Genomic DNA, 17,827 nt, shown 5'->3' with positions numbered 1-17,827 from the left:
GCCATGCCCATGCAGTTTACTCTCAGAAAAATTAGTGGTGGGATGGAAACTGCATGGATATACAAGTTAGTGCTAGTCCAGAAAAGCTCTGTAAAATACAACTGAACTCCTCTTCCTTTTATGGACACACATAGCCATCTTAGAGACAGCAAAACTGAAGCAAAACACTTTCCACCACAGATTTTGGTTTATTTTTCCCACTCCAGACTGGCAATATAAAGTGGAAGTGGCTCAAGTGGCTCTGACTCGATGCAGGCAGAAGTCCTGTAACACAGCTGCAGTCAAGGGAAAGCTGGCGGACCTAACAAGAAACTACAAACCCCTTTGCCAACACATCCAAATGATCCAGGAACCTTAGTGCAGTCCCAGGCTGCTCCTGGATACCTTTCTCCATTGCAAATCCATTTACTTTTACTATAATCATGTGTTTAGTGATAGAATGAGCAGTATGTTCAAATGCTGCTTGCAGTTTACACACTTAAATGACCAAAGGTCTTGGGCACTTGTTTTTGAAATACTATTTACCTGAAGCTGTAAAAAAAAAATATATATACCCTTCATGAAAATGGTGTCCTTATATTCAGTGAAAACAAATGAGGCATTTCCAGAATACTAATTCCAGAAATTCTAAATTTCATTAAAGCATTCCAGAATCCTAATTCTGGAAATTCTGGTTTGCCCTGAATTGCTCTCGTGATGTGGCATTTTGGGTGATTCAATAGAAAGTGAGGATTTAATTTAATTTCAAGTTATCAAATGTACATACATCTACATATTGGGCTTTCAACAAAAAGTTAAAGAAAATCTAGACCAAAAAAAAAGTGAAATATATGGATGAAAGGCCTCTGCTATTAAATAAAGTGTTTATTACTGTGGGGAAAAAAAAGAAGCTCAACAGGCCAATAAAGATACACTTGGGAGCTGACATTGGTACAACTTCAAGAGAAGCATCAGTCCTCTGCTGTGTTGTTCCATGTTTCCCACATAAGCCATGTTCCCTTGGTTGCTGAGCAGTATGAGCCACAATGGTGACACAATGATTCACCAGGAAGCTGGGAGCTTGGCTCAAAGGGAAAAATCTGACCATTGCATACCTTAATAGGGCCCTCAAGTCATACTGATTTTCAGCCCGACCATGAGTTGATTTTTGTTTGTTTTGGCTCATTGCCCAATCAAAGTTCTAAATAATGAGGTACAAAGAAAATGGAAGAGGTTAGCTTCCACGATTTTTTTTAAGCTGTCAAGAGAAAGCCCAGAAGCTTCCTTCCTCCCTTTTAAAGGGCTCCACCTGAATAAGGATCTTTCAATAAAGTGAAATACAGCAAAACAAAATAAAAACTCCAAAAAGACAGGCAAACAAAAGAAGTCGCTGATCATTTGCAAAGGCACTTACTTATGCCAGCAGAAAACTAACAGGGAGGAAGCTGGAAAAAAATGTTTCCTTTGTTCAGGCCATGAAGAATTCAAAGTTTGATTTTTGCTTAAGGCACTCCTCAATAAATAATGCTAAAAAAAAAATTAGTGGCAGCATCTCTCTTGATGGTCAGAAACTGTCACAGGCTGTTACTAGAGAAAGGACAAAAAGTGTCATGAACACTAAAATGCAAATCAATTCAGCTGAACAAAATGTACATCCTTTAATCGACAGGTTTAAGGAAGGTAAGTTCTGTATTAAATCTACACAAAACACAGCTACAGTGTTGCATACTGCAAAATATATTTGTTATCCTGAACACAGATGTGTCTGTGCTTTCCTGCTCTGCTTAAACTCTGGCTAAGCCTTCAGTAGGTACAGCAATTATGGGGTTGTCCATGGATATAAAAGAATGTCTTCTATAGAAGACTTTGCACTCTGTGTGTGACAAACTACAAGAGGCTCTGCAAAGGCTGTTTTCCACAGTGGCCTTGAGGGGACAGAGCCTGGAGTAGTGTGGGCATGTTGTTATTCATTATTATTCCATACCACACATGTCATCACTGGGATCAGGAGTAAGGGACTTCACTTCTGGGAAGAAGGGAGTGACTTTGGGCAGAAAAAAGAGAAATATTTCCTGTGAACACACTTCAATATGGGTTTTTTTCCCTTATATTGAGTCTTTAACATAGGTCTACATTTTAGGAGCACATTGAAAAGACAGAAAACCAGAAAGTCACCTATAGAAGACCAATAAGGGACAGAAAAGAGGTAGAACTACTAGTAACTGTTTAATTAAATAAAGACCACTTAAGCTGAAAGTCTCCCTGACAAGTTCCAGGGGACTTTGGGATAACTTTCCAAAGGAGGAGATTGAAAACTAATCCTGATCTATTCTGAACTGGTGGCAGATGAAGAAATTTTTTTCCTTTTTTTGTAATGCTGACACTGGAAACTGGCACATCTCAGTTTCTAACTTTTAATACTACAGTACCAGATACACTGGGGTTTTTTATGCCTGAGACACATGTTATTTCTGAAGCTCTGCCATTTTTAAAAGGTTTTTCAGATTTTATGAGGAGACTAAAAGAAAGGCTCCCTAAGAAAAAAATCTCAGCTTCAAGTGTCAGACCCTACACCAACACTTGAAAACTTGCAGGAGGAGCTGCCTGTAATCCAAAGGAAACTCTCCAACAAGTTCCTAGAAAACAGAAGGGAAGTGGGAAAATGTGATGTTACTGTGATCTCCTCCTGCTCTTTAGTAAGTGGAGTCACTGTGTGTCAGAAGCAACACTGAAATACTACAAACCCTAAGCTGGCAGTGAGCACCCTTCTTTGAAGAAAATAGGGACTTTAAGGAGTCTAGGACTACTCTTGCTTTACTACTGCTTTGTATGGGTAGCATAAAGGAGAAAAAGCAGGCATTACACCAGTGAGGAACAGCTGAAGGAACAACTCTGAGGCATGCAGGGCAATAAACAGGACAAAAACTGAGCAAAGACTACAGAAAAACATGTGGAAGCCAAAATCCAAAATAAGATGTAAAGGAACTTCAAATTAAATAGTAAACTAATAATTGAAGGAAAAAGACTCAGGAGATAGGAATTTAATTTATTTACAAAGAATAGTATTAAAAACAGCCTCATGACAAACAATATTTAATATAGCCAAAAGCAGAGAAGTTGTATAAACCAATTTATGAGAAGTGGCTTGCTCGTTTTGTTCAAAATAATCAATGTTAATCATATCCTAAGGTAGAGTCAAAAGTTATTTCACAGAGCCAGCATAAAATAATGATGATTAGATTTTAAAGGAACATTTGAGACAGTCCCTCCAAACCCTTGCTCTTTTTTCATTAATATTCATGTCAGTGCCAAATCCCCATCAGAACAATGTCCTCACTTCCATCAAAATCAATAGGGTAAACAAATTTCCTTCTGAAAGAGCGGTTACCAAGGTCATTTGAGAGGATATTGGCTTAGAAGATCCAGTTTCACTAATGATACACACTGTTCGGGGCACCACAATATAAAAAAGATATAAAGCTATTACAGAGTGTCCAAAGGAGGCTACAAAGATGGAGAAGGGCCTTGAGGAGAAGCCATATGAGGAGAGGCTGAGGGCACTTGGTGTGTTCAGCCTGGAGGAGGCTGAGGGGGGACCTCACTGCAGTTACAACTTCCCAGTGAGGGGAAGAGGAGGGACAGGCACTGATATCTGCTCTGTGGGGACACTGACAGGACTCGAGGGAATGACCTGAAGTTGTGTCAGGGGAGGTTTAGGTTGGATATCTGGAAAAGGTTCTTCCCCCAGAGGGTGGTTGGGCACTGGAACAGGCTCCCAGGGCAGTGGTCGCTGGACCAGCCTGATGGAGCTCAAGAAGTGTTTGGTCCATGCTCTCAAGTATAATTCTTTAGGCTGTCCTGTGCAGAGCCTGGAGTTGAATTTTGATAATCCTAGTGGGTCCTTTCTAATTTGGATATTCTATATATATATATATATGTATATATACACACACACAAAGCCATAGTGAGTCTTTATATATATATATGTATATATGTATATGTACACACACACAAAGCCATAGTGCCAAAAACAATGCTCAGAAACTTCAAATGCCCCAAACTAGAAAGAAAGTAAGTAAATAAAAAGAAATCAAAATAATACTCAATTTTCTCCTCCTTTGGAACCCTAACTGCTGGTTGAAGGCAAAAGGAGACCTGGCAATACCAATATAACAACTTAATGACTTAAGGATGGCCACAGTCTAGGTCCCTTTCGTTAAGGGCAGGCTGATATGTATGGACTGATGAACAACACCTGGCAGGAACAACCAGCTGCAGCAAGCAAAGCTGGCAGACAGCTTCAAATTATCCAGGTCAGGGTTCACTTAACATAGTTAGGATATTATCCTTTAATAGCCTGTTCTATGAATTTTAGTTGTCCACAAAATCAGTTTAGTACTGAAAAAATGCTCAGGTTTCATAAACATCCTGAAGATGATAACTAAAGGCTGTCAGAAAAAAAACAAAACAAAACAAGAGAAACTTATAGCAGAATAGATGTTTTTAAATAACAGATGTATAGACTTCTTGGTATTCTTGTTACACCAGTTTCTTCTGAGCATAAAAATATTACTGAGCGTCAAAGACACTGAAGACTTACACCAAAGATCAGTTGTTTGTCTCATAATGGCAGGACTGGGATGCCATTGTACTTCTCACGGTTTCCTCCTCACAGAAGCATCAAGGTCTGAGAAACTGACTTGTGAGGTTTCAGGGCTTGCCATTAAAAGCAGACTGACAACCTACAGATCTGCCATGTGGACCAGAGATATGGATGCAAAAAGGGAGCATGTCAAACACACTGGGGAAAAAAAATCCACAGAAAAGGTACAAAGCTAGTAATAGTTCTCAGGGAAAAATGAAACCACTGCCTAAATTGTTACTGAGAGTTAATACACTGTAAATAATGTGGAATTTTACCCAAACGTGCGACGTATCACTACCCATAATGTTCACACCAGCTCCAGCCCTGACAGGGGCTCGGCCTCGAGGTGCCCCTTTCCCTGCAGCTGGAGCTGATCCCTGCCCTCCTCTGGGTTACTGGGAGAGATCCCTGTCTCACTACCAGCCCTCACAGAACCAGCACAGACCTAACCCTGAAGTCTTCTGGGTAGAAATGGGAAATCTGAATTCCAGCCTCCTGCTTGTTTTTTTTTAGTAACTGAAAAATATAAGTTATGCAGTTTCCTACATATCTCAACCAGGTGCCACATTTCATAGAAAAATAACCTCTTCAGCTGAGGAACCTACACAGGTTTTGCAAAAAGCCATAATGATTTGGAGCATGCAGATACAAACACAAAATCAAGTGCTCACGTTCCTGGATATAATGCTCTTAACCTTCCCTTTGCAAATCTGATCCCATGTCATTAAAAATTCTCAAAGATTTGACATGGATTTCCATTGCAGACAGACCAAATAATAACCAAAGGATACACACAGTTCCTACCTAAAAGTGCGCTTCTGAGTTGATTCCTTTCCATGATTTAAAGTTTCCCTTCTTATGGAACTTTACTGTAACACATAAAAAAACTAGAAACATACTCTATAGTCAGTTCCACAGTGTGGTGTGTCTTGTGTGCAAAAGACAATCAGCATCACTCCCTTGCTGTTATTATCACAGACCTGTACTGGCCTTGTTACATCGAGGAAAATGGGATGTTCTGTTGAGCAGGAAGTCCTGGCAGAAGGCCAGGGTCAGAAGGGGTCAGACAAGCTGTACATGGCAGCTCCTCAGTCTCTTGCCTCTTGCCACTCTGCCCCTCTGCAGTCACAGGCTCTTATTGTTAAGGATTCAACACCAACATGAGACAAAATCAACATCTGCCAGTAAGAAAACAGGCCAAGGGAAACCTCCAGCAACATCTGACAGTAACCCAGCTCACTAAGGGAACAGGAAACATTTTCTGGGAAAAAGCAGATATAGTAGGGCTTGTTTCAACCATCCCTTGACAACCCGCCAGCTTGGCAAGGAGCTGTCAGCAGGAGCAGTCCATCAGCCAGCTGCCTGATGTGAGCTTGCTCCAGCTGTCAGAATTTTTCAGGAGCCTCTTACAGGGCTGGAGCACTCTCATTGCAGGTGTCTGACAAGTTAAAGCCCAAAAGAGCTGCAATCCTGTCTGAACATGTGAGCTGCTGTGCACTGTGGTGCCTGTCAAACTTTCCCCTTCCCCTGCTCAAACACACAGACAAAAAGTACCTCACTGTGATGGCAGGGATTCCTCACAGCACTTTCCACAGTGGAAATTAGAGGTGACCTGGAATTGAATAGCACGGTTTTAAAAGAACTATTTATAATACAAAATACGAGTTGCTGCATCAGCTCTGCGAAGGCCTTGGGAAGAGGGAAGGAGTTTGTTGAATGGAACTGGTGCACAGGGCTTGCCAGTTGAACTTTATTTAAATTACTCATCTTTGCAGCCATAAGGTCTTACTTATGTTTTCCCTTTGTGCACTTCTGTTGCCATTTGTCAGTCCCACTTACCATGGTGCCTTCATACAAGAAAGGCCAAGAACATTTTGGAGAGCATGGCTTCTGTGAACTGGAACCCTGAGCACCATCAGGCTCCACACTACAAAATCCATTATTAATACTTTAGTTTATTTTCATGAGTCACATACTACAAGCTTGATTTTTTTCTGTTCCCTGTCCCGCCTTGTCATGGTCTTTGTGCAGTAAGAGAAGCTTTGTCAATGGCAGAAGAGTAAAGAGAGACCAGGACTGTGCTTTAGAGATGACATTCACCCACTGCAAATAAATCTAACCCCATTTTCCTTGTGATGGGCTTACAAATAGGGAAGTATTTTCTAACTCAGATGGAGCACTTACTTTTAGTTCTTTTGGACTGATCTGTTTTGGCAAACTGGTTTACTCTTCTGATAGGGCAGTGAGCTATAAATCAATATTATCTTTCTGATGAGTTAAAAGTTGCCTTTTATTACACACAAAATATTTATGGCTTTTAATGCATATTACTGCTAAAATGTCTGAGTGATTTTATAAGTATGACACATATTAACAATTTGCCTACAATATGGCAGACAAAAATATTGCAGAAGAATGTTTTGGATAAGAATAAAACAAAAGAATTTAAAGGGCTGCAGTGCATGTCTTGTGCTGTTACTGGTATCCAAGAGGTATGAAATGCCTTGGAGACATCTAAAAGTACAGTTTAATATTCTTGGTTTTGACATGCAGTTGGAGAGAGGTACAGAATCCCCAATCAGAAACACTTCTCCTAAAAACAGAGCCAAAACACAATTCAGGTGTTCCAATTTCCAAAAAGATGACAAGCTGTCAGACAGTCAAACACTGCAAGCTTCCAGAGTGCTGGTGAAACAAAGAGGTACCAGTGTTACACCAACAGCACTGCTGGCATTCCTATAAAAGCTGCCCTCTGTTATTACAGAACCCCTCAGGATTTGATGTATTTGACTGGAAATTTCCTTAAACTCTAAGTCAAAGCAAGTTTCCAGTTATGGTTATCTCCCATTTGTCCCAGACATGTATCTCCTATCTCATTATAACAAATATTAAGTATCAGCAAGAAACTCAAAATATGGTTCTCAACACCCACTGAAACAGATGCACATGCAGAAGCTTTAGCTGAGGCAGTAAGGAGAGCAATGGAAAGACAAGCCAGAAGAGCACACAGGAATGCCCAGAGCCACAACCACGTCCAGATCACCCCTTTTGAGCTCCAAAGAGACACAAAAGCCACCTGCAGCATTTCCATAACAAAATACACACGGTGTTAATTGATATGGTGCACTGCACGTGCAATGGCAGTAACTGCAGCTGATGCATAAATGTCTTCAGTCAAAGCTCTCTGCACAAACCATATTACAAAGTGGATGGACACAGGCCAACCAGCTGCCTTAATGTGACAAAAAAATAATTCAGTGGTACAAAGCTGAAGCAAACTACCAGTCAGATGCCTTCACAAGAAATACCTTGAGCAAGTCATCCCTTTTTTTTTCTTACTACACTAATAGGAAAGGTACCTGCTTTCAGCACACGGCACTCACATCCACTTCTTTCCCAGAAAAGTATGGGAAAGACCTTTATATTATTTGTTGGGTTGGTTTTCTTATTTACACATTTCAGTATGACTGTAACGTAGTGCCAGGTGTACTGTTTCTGATATCTGTCCCCGGGCAGTTTAGAACAGAAAATGTCTGCAAACCAACATGATTTTAATCTTCAGGAAGAGCTGTACAGAGGCAAGTTAATTTTGGGCTCTTTTACTTACAAGTCACACAGTATAACTAGAAAGCCACAATGGATGAACTCAAGACAGCAGACTCAAACCGAGTAATTATATTTTAGTGCATTGCCCTGAAGTTGACAACTCCTAAGAAAACTCTAACAGGCACAGGCTCATAATTTAACTGGGGCAGGAGTTGGAAGCAGCATCTTGCCCAGTCTGGCCAGTCAGCATCAGGAAGGCTGACAAAAGACCTCTGAGGGACACCAGGATGCACCACAGACCCTGGCAGGTTAAAACTCTCATGATACAGCCTAAAAGGAGACAGACTTTGCTGAGTGATTCATGTTGCCAGCCCACAGTGGTTAAGTGTAGGCTTTGGGTAAACCATGCAGCCCAAGGCATGGCTGCAGAAGCCTGAACACAGGACTACTTTCAAACTGCAACGCTATTCTTAGTGAATGTATGTGCAACACATCTAAATCCAGTACCCTAAATAACAATGGCATTTCCTCAAAAGAACAAGAAGAGGGCGAGAAATAGGGAAGGAAAAGATCAGATGTCTTCAGTCACACTGCTCAAATTATAAGAAAATGTGTCTATTTAGAGTTTTGACGAATTTTTAATTTTATACAACAGGAAAGAAAGGGTTTCCTTCTATAGCAACACCACAGTAATTTCAGAATCTTCAAAACAAGATTAACTTATAAAACTTCTGAATCATCCAAACTGCACATGTGCAGTACTCTCACACATGCATATTTTTATCCACTGCAAGATCTGAAGCAAGTGATAATGCTAACATAAAATTTAATGTTATACATCTTACTGCAAAGCTGCAGAAGTTTTTCTGTGTCTTCCTGAAGGACACAGCTGCACATCACAAATCAAAGACTACACAAATCAAAGATGTATACACCCATATGGACTCACCAGTTTCAAACGAATGCAATCAAGAATCTTTATGATACACATCCTGCATGTTTCAGTTGTGGGTCTTCTTTTCTCTCTTTGAAAACAGCTCATAATGACGTGCTAGTGTCCCACAAGAACAACTCAAAATATGCATAATTTCAAGCATTCTCCTTTCTTTTTCGGGTCTATGCATCAGGAGGCAAAACTTGGTCTTTTAGAGCAGCCTACCTGAGCCCCATAGATGTCATCTGCCTTCAGCTGAAAACATGTTTTCACTGAACAAGCAAAAAGCCTGAAGTTATACAAACTCTGTCTGCTCAAATGGCAAATAGCTTTGCAAAAATGTCCAGCTGCCCTCAGCTTGAGCTGCACAGACTGGCAGAAGCTCAGCACCCTGACATGGCTGGAGGTGTTTCCCAGCCTGTAATTTGCCCTGCATGCTGCCAGGAGGGGACAGCAGCTCTTCCCAAATACTGAGCCAATGTTCAACAGCCACAACCAGGGTAGTAAAGACGTGCAGAAGCCCAGCTGGAAGAGACAGCACCATCCAGAGCAGCAAGATGGGTTCCACTCTCAGTGCTTATTTCACATCGAATAGTCCAAGAGGGCACAGGAGAACACCCTAGAAAAATTTATGGGCATCATGTCCTGATTTGGCCTCACTAGCAGGCTTCCCTCTCCCCAGAGGTTTGTGATCCCGTGGAAACCACCACATCACTCACACCCAGGGAGCCAGGGATGCTCACCCAGGGGAAGGCAGGACAGCTGGACAGCCCACCTCACAGTCCAGGGGTTGAGTTAAAATACACAAACAGGAGAGTAGCAAAGAGCTGAAAACTGCTGCCCAGGTGAGAGAAGAGGGGATGTTTCCAGCAGTGCAAAATAGTTTTGGGAGAAAGCTATTTTGGAAATCTTCCCCACACTGCAGACATGGCTGGGAGCCCTGGTCAGGGTCTGGACCTGGGCCATGTAGTCTCAGTACCTGAACAGAGACTGAGGCAAAGGATCCTGCCCAAGGTCTTGTATGCCAGGAAAGAGGCAGCAGGGATGGGTAGGAGGAGGCCCAGGACAGCCATGAGGACAATACAGAGTCCACCAGGATCAGCAACAGGCCACAGCTGCCTAATGTTTCCTGGAGGGAACACTCAACTCCCAAAAGCAATCAAATTAAGAGATACTGTTAAGAAGAATGACAGGATGAAGGAAGGCAAAGTAGCTGCATTTTCAAGTAGCATCTGCTAAGTGCTAGAGGAAAAGCACAAGAACAGTACTAAAATTAAAATCAAGAACATTGATGATAAGGCCCAGTCAGCCAGTCCAGTAACTTCCATTTAGGAAACAAGCAAAAACTCACCAGCAACAGTTTCTCCCCAAATAAGCCTTTCAGCAGAAGGGTTTCATTTTAACAGTAGCCAAGCACCAGGGTATTTGGACAGACTCGCTTTTGCAGGCTGGTAGCAGGCTCTTAACGTGCTCCCATGCTAAATGCATTCTCCCTCCATCTTCAGAGAAATGAAGAAGGAGTGTAATTTTAGACATTTCTCTCAGGGAAAATCCCTGCAGCTGCCAAGAAATAAAGCTGCCAAGAGGTAATGGTGGGCTGGGGAGGGATTTCTTATCATCCTGATGTTGCATTTGACAGAGCTTTACTCTCTATGTAACTACTCCTTCCACATTTCTGTGTGTAATGTACATGCCAAAGACACCATTTATTTCCTCAGGCACAACAAATCTCGTCAAGATTGTTCAGGCAATTCAAAGGAAAATATTGGCAAAGCTGTGCTTGCAATATGTATTAACTTGGAGAAACATACTTTTTTTTCCTTGGGTGTCTCATATACAAAACCAGAAAACTCTTTTCACATGAAGATATGCCAAATGACAAGTCAAAGTGGTTTCAAACTCAGGCAGAGATCTTAAGTGGCTATTTCAAGTTACAGGAAAGATCAAAATAGTTAAATTTAAAACCTATAATTTGGAGCCATTTTCAAGGTACTGCAGCACAAATTTTCAGTTTGAATAAACTTAACAGTGCCCTTTAAATACAATCAATAGTTAGAAACAGTGGCAGAGAAGTGCCAGACATGTCCTGTATGCCGAGATGTTCATTTACTGTGTTAAAAAAATTTAAGTGAATGCCTCCTGAAATGGGTGATACACACACACTGTAATTTTTAACTTATAACATAAATTGAAACAGCAAATTCAAAGAAAAAAAAACCCAAATCAATCATAACAGCCATTTTAGAAGCAGAAAAAATTAGTCAAGTATTTAAAGAAACATGTAACTTGTTATGCCAGTTAGGGGAAAACGTGTACTTTCAGAGGTTTTACAGATGTACCAAGAAAGACACAAATATTGCCAATATTAAATTGTATTACAGTGCACTGCATATTAGAATTTTATGAAGTATTAGATTACTGATATGCTTTTTGGGCAAAAAATTAGTAGTGTGATGGGGGTACAGGGAGGGAGGGATGGGTTTTGGTTGCCTCTTCACTGCTTTTCACAATCACAGTGCTGGACTGGGGATCTGTGCCTTGGGAACAGTCTCTCCCAACAAAGATACTCCTATTTATCAACATTGCACCAAAACATCTCAGTGTGGGCTTAACCCCATGCCCATCTCCAAACTCTGCAAAGTCTAAGCAGCTTGCCTAAGGCTAGATGTAAAATGTGTATGGAGTGTGAATTTTCAAATCAGTGGCTTATTCAACTGAATGCCAACACAAGAACTTGCCAAATCTTGTTCCCTGCACCTTCATCAGCCACAAATTTGACCAGTCAGCACCCATTCCATTCATAGCTCTAGAGTGAGAGAATAAAATCATATTTCACTAATGTTCCTTTCTAACTACTCAATTCAACTGTCAGAGAGACAAGGAGACAAAAGTAAAACAACACTTCCAAATTACTTTTAGAATAATTTTTGATAACCCAAATTATAAGCACATTCATATTTTTCACAGGAAGAACCCCACACATACTGATGGCTATCTCAAGTGCAAGCTTTTATAAACACAGTGTTTCCACACTGTAGATGTTTGGGAAGCCCATGTCACATCTGCCAGCACTTACTACTGCAGCGGACCAAGAAGATAAGGGGTACAGCAGCTTGCAGGCATGAAAAAACCCTGTCATTGATGGTTCTACTGCACCTCCTGTACCACCTCCAATGATTCCCCAGATTTAACTACCCAAGGCATTAAATGCAGTTAGTTTGTCTGTGCTTTTTGGCAAGGTGTATTCCACTGTGAGAGAAAGGGCAGTTCAACAACTCATTGAAATATCCTTAATTTCACTCTGTTTATGTGATCTCACCCTGGAGATTGCACTGAAGACCCCAGGTGCTGCTGAAGAGTGAGCAGGCCGAGCACAGAGGATGCAATGACCTGATTATTTAAGGACCACTCAGACAGAAATGTAGTGCTTTGATAATGCTTAAAAAGCCGCAAGGAGTTTTCAGTAGGGAATTACCACAGCTCATGAAAATGGTCCACTTCACACAGGAATACATAAAAGCAGTGTCAGGAGATGAGTTAACATTGATTGATATAAACATGACATATCTGTTATGCCTGAGGTCACCTGAGAATGTCATTTCTATTGGGCTTCTCTGCTGCTGGAAGTCTTATTCATATGCAACTATCCAGGTTAACTGGAGCCTGTTTAGACAGAGCCAGCCCATCCAAAGCACAACTGTGGGTAAAGCTGTGCCTTAGAACACACTTACCTGCTTGTATTCAGAACATCACAGAATGCCTTGGATTGGAAGGGACCTTAGAGCTCATCTAGTTCCAACTCCCTGCTGTGGACAGGGGCACCTTTCCTTAGAGTATTCACCTGCTGGCTTTTGTGCTGTATTTGGCCAGCACGGGTCATGAGTGGCACCTGCAGCTCCACACATGGATCCTGTACATACAAATTGTCACCCAGGACTGACAGGCAGCCAGCAAGCTGCGTTTAAAAGAAAAACACAACAAAAGGACTCTCAGCTGACACAACAGGCCCCACCCTTGGCACTGCAGAGCACCCAGCTGCTCAGGGCTCTGGAGACTGCCTCTTGACCATTCTGCAGCTTGATCTGATGGAGAGGAGCTACCAGTAGAAATCAAATTATTGTGATATTTTTTAAAGTCTGCCATTTGACTTTAAGAAATCTTAAATACTTTCTTCCTTCAGTTTCATCTTCCTATCCTTTGTCTATTTATGGTATAAACTATTGGGCAAGGACTGCCTCTCTCTGAACAGCTGAAGCACTCAGAAGTCTCACCCACAGCTGCACCCTTGATCAAGAACACAGCTTTGAGAAGAGCTACCCTTTTCACAGTCTGACTTCCATCTACTCATATTTAATCCATAATATACATGGATTATAAGCATACTACACACACATATATATATTGTTTTCTTTGAATTAAATCCCATACAGCTTTGAAAACAGTTCCATAATACTACATGGTCTTCAAGGGATTTTAATGACATCTCTCTCAAGGTTCATGGCCCCTTCACACCAATACCCTGTTCCAATGCACAGTTCACATTCATTCTCTCATAGATAAGCTCTTCTTTTCATCTACCAGAAGTGTAAGACAAATACCAGAACCTTATATCATACAGTGTCATTTGATTTCACCTTCACATACCCAAAGTACTGAACAAGTGATCTCCATGTGTACATATGGGCAGCTGTACCCTCCTCAACACCACAGAAAGTCAATGAAGAGCTCAAAGATCACATCTCCCTCTTCAGTCCTTAGGAAAAGGGTTTTATGCTTGTTTTAACTTCCAAAAAGGTGCATCTCTAAACTATTCTTGAAGAGAAAACAGACTTTCCTCTGAGTTGTGCCACCAGAGAGATTCTGTCAGTACCTCATTAGCTTTGAACGTACCAACGTGAGAATACCACAGCATCCTTTATAAATTTGAAAATACAGTTACAGTTAAAACAGCTGCTGCTTCAAAGGCTTTTAAGTATTTTAAGAATTTTAATTACTTGGATATTTTTCAGTTTTTCTCCTTATGCCAAGCAGATAATTAGTTCAATTACATTTTCACAGGTGGAATACTGGCTTGATTCCTACTTGCCTGCCATCAAAAAACTGGTAGCAGAACTCTTAGTGCATGGAAATTATACCGATTTGGTGTGGTGTTTAACATAGTCTTTGGATTGTGGAGCACAAATGTCCTACACCAAAAATTTCAGTGTTACCAAATTATGAATTCAAGAGCAGATTAGACTACTTCTGATATTTAAAGAACAATCTACTATCGAATACAAGCATTTTGCATCAGTCCAAAACAGCCTGCTTGGCTTTGCCTACAAAGTAGTCCAGTGCCAACATCTTGGTAAGCATTAAATAAGCTTGTGCCTGTATAATCAAGAGGGCCCCAAACACACGTGCTGTAGATATTTTTTTTTTTTGAGTCTATTTTAGTTTACTTAATGGCATTCTGTACCTAATGTGCACGGTTACATACCAACACAGTACCATTAGAGAAAATATCTATTTACAGTTTCACTAGATTTCTTACTGGGAATAAAGATCTGAAAGAATATCACATTTCTCTACTAAAAACAAACAGAAGAAAAGTAACTGGAAACATTAACTTTATATTAGGGTTTACAATTACAGCTGCTGATGATTTAAGCTCTTTGGAGCCTTTGACACTAAGCATAAGGGGGAAATTGGACTTTCAAATGAGTGAAACACGTAACAAGCAGGCTTTTGTGCAGCCCACTTGAAGATTACATGCAAAAATTAGACTTTTGAGATTAGAGAGGTTACATTTGGCCTTTTAGGAAAACAGAGGATAGGATATTAGCATCCTCTATAAACTACTTGAACACTAACATTCACATGAACCGCAAACTAAAGCATTCACTCATCTTCCTAAGAAAATAAAGAGAATTTGGCAGTACAATAATCCTCAGAGAAATGCCAGGACAGAAACTTCTGTTTCCTTTGTTGATTTAGCAACTGATGTGTCCAATACCTTCGTGTTTGGTAAAGAAAGAGCATAAACGTGTGTTCCAACATTTTTCATGTTGGAACGAAGCCACTTAGAGCCCGCCAACGAAAATAAGGAAAGCTAAACCTCAACTCACAAATACCACCATTATGCCATTTTACACCCCTCCATGGACAGAACTATGTTTTAAGTAGGGACAGCTCCAGGAAACAAAAAGTGGGTATCACCAACACGCAACTGAGTTGTATTAGACACCTTTCTCTCCTGCTCACTGCTGCTCTTCCCTTTCAACCCACAGTAACACACCTCAATTTGAAGCCATACCCACTTATTTGGAAGGCTCTGTTCTGACCACAGATTCTCACAGACTACACCTGTTAAACCACCACCAGGGCATGACAGTTTACACTGGCTTTGCTTGCAATGTCTGCCAAATCAGACGTGTTTAATCGGACAAGACACAGCTGCTCTAGAACAGGCAAACCCACATACCCCTTTCCTTTTGCATGGAAATGGAACATAAATTTGAGCTCATTTCAATTTTGCCACAGGAAATGCAAACAATTAGACGTGAAATAGCATCAGCATACATTTTTTTATTTACTAGACGCCTAAGAACCCAGCCAGATTCACCCATTCATTTTTCACACTGAAAACTGAGATTAGCTTGCTGCATGCACAGTCTCACCCGGGCACCAAAAACTGGTGAAAGGCTCCGAAGTGCCAGGGTCCAAGGGGCAGGGCTGGCCCATCGGACTCACCCTCGCCGCTCCTTTACAATTAAGGACAGCACAGAACCTCTCTTCTCCTTCAGCAGCTTTGAGCGGGTGTCACCTCCTCTCTCCCAGCGCCAAGGTGGCGGCACGGAGGTGCAGAGGAGACACCCGGTGAGGGAACGCGCCGGGCTGCCACCAGCAGCGCTTAAACCCGGCACGGGGGGAAGCTTTAATCGAACCCACTCCAGCAATAACCCGGCACTCCCCACCCAGGATGCGGTTTCATCCGCGCTGACGGTCGTCCCGGGACGAGCCGCAGGCTGGACCAGACACAGAGCGAGGCACAAAGCGCTGCGGGCGGGGAGCGAGCGAGCAGGACGGGCCCCCGGCCCCTCGGGCTGCCGCGGCCACCGCGGCGCTCCCGCCACCGCCCCCGGCCCGGCCCCGCTCCCCGGCCCCGCTCCCTGGCCCGGCTCTGCCCCGGCCCCGCCGCCCCTTCCCCCCTGCCCTGCCCTGCCCTTTCCTCCCCTGCCCTACCCTCGTACTCCAGGCTGGCCCGGGCGCCCAGGGCGAGCAGCGCGGCGAGGCGCAGCCAGCAGCTCCCCATGCTCCACACGGCGGCTCGGCGCGGCAAAGGGGCAGGAGCAGGAGCAGCAGGAGGGGCAGGAGGAGGAGTGGGACGGGGACATTCTCCGAGCGGCTCCCGGGCGCCGCCGGAGTCTCCTCCTCCCGCTGCCCGGCCCCGCCTCGCCTCCCGGCAAGGCGCTCCGGTGCTTGGGGTCCGCCGGGGCTCCGGTGTCGCCTGTTGCACGCCTTGTCCCCCGAGGGGCTCCTGCCGCCCGCTGCCCTCCGACGCGGCCTCCGGGCATCGCCCGGTGGTGCCCTGGCCCGGAGAGAGATCACAGAATCAGAATGATTTGGATTGGGAGGGACCATAAAGATCGCCTAGTTCCACACCCGCTGTCTCCTCTGGACTCGCTCCAACAGATCCATGTCCTTCCTGCGCTGGGGTCCCCAGAGCTGCATGCACTGTTCAAGGTGGGGTCTCACCAGCGCAGAGCAGAGGGGCAGAATCCCCTCCCTGGACCTGCTGCCCACGCTGCTGTTGTTGCAGCCCAGGTGTGGTGTCCCTGCTCGGTGCTATGAGCCCCGACCTCAACCAGGGCACTGAGCTGGCTGGGACAGTGTGTCTGTCACCGGTGTCCTCCCATCTGTCCCTCCGAGGCACGGAGGCTGCCAGTGAACAAGGGCAGGATGGGGAGGATGAGCCCTTCGTGCTCCCTCCAGTAACTTTTCTGGCGAGGTGGGACCTCTGTGGGGACACCTTCTGCTGACAGCCCCCATCCCATCCCATCCCATCCCATCCCATCCCATCCCATCCCATCCCATCCCATCCCATCCCATCCCATCCCAGGTGGCCATGCCTGCCACGCAGGCCTGGAGTTTTGCAGGCAGTGATGCAAGGAAACAGACTGCACTTCTCAAGATGAACTGCTCTGGTTGCTCAGCAGTCTGCAGATGGCCAGCTTTAAATGTTAATAAAAGAATCCCTAAGTCATGAGAGTAAGAAAAAAAAAAGGCTGGAGTCATCACATTTCTCATTTACTTTTTGAGCTGCCAAAGTGTTGTGGGGTTACATTTTCAGGCTTTGTTCCATAACCACAAAGACTAGAGGCTTTTTTCCTGCCTTTCACATGAAAGCGAATTCCCCAGTCACTCCAAGCTTATGGAAGTGGAGGCTTCAGGCAGAGCATCATATGTTCCAATGCTTTTACGTTTGACATCTGTCAACCCTGCAGCTTGACTACGGGTAGATTTGGGGCTTATGTCTTTTTGCACTTCCTACCATGAGCATTTAATGTGCAATCTAAACTGGTGAAAGTGTGAGAAAAGCCCTGGCCCCAGCCAGAGTTTGTGTGCTGGGGTAGTACAGGGGAGCGAGCCCAGGGAGTTCTGAGGGTCCCTCCCACATTCTGTGCTGTTTCCTGGACAAAGAGGGAAATACCACCTAGTCAGGAAAGGAACACTTCTTTAAA

The 17,827-nt window shown here is 43.3% G+C and overlaps 1 protein-coding gene across 1 annotated transcript in view; it reads right to left on the bottom strand.

Moving 5' to 3' along the window:
- SRPX (sushi repeat containing protein X-linked) overlaps window positions 1-16,050 on the bottom strand; it is a 40,164-nt gene extending 24,114 nt beyond the window's left edge. Inside the window, exon 1 of the mRNA XM_069028392.1 lies at window positions 15,764-16,050. Coding sequence (XP_068884493.1) covers window positions 15,764-15,827 — 64 coding nt within the window. The 5' untranslated portion in view covers window positions 15,828-16,050. The remainder of the gene's footprint in view (window positions 1-15,763) is intronic.
- Window positions 16,051-17,827: the final 1,777 nt, after the last annotated feature.

Source organism: Aphelocoma coerulescens, chromosome 1 (genome assembly GCF_041296385.1).
Source record: "Aphelocoma coerulescens isolate FSJ_1873_10779 chromosome 1, UR_Acoe_1.0, whole genome shotgun sequence".
In the NCBI taxonomy this organism is placed as follows: Eukaryota; Metazoa; Chordata; class Aves; order Passeriformes; family Corvidae; genus Aphelocoma; species Aphelocoma coerulescens.
The sequence above is the reverse complement of the archived record's forward strand: the minus strand, read 5'-3'. Positions and strand labels throughout refer to the sequence as shown.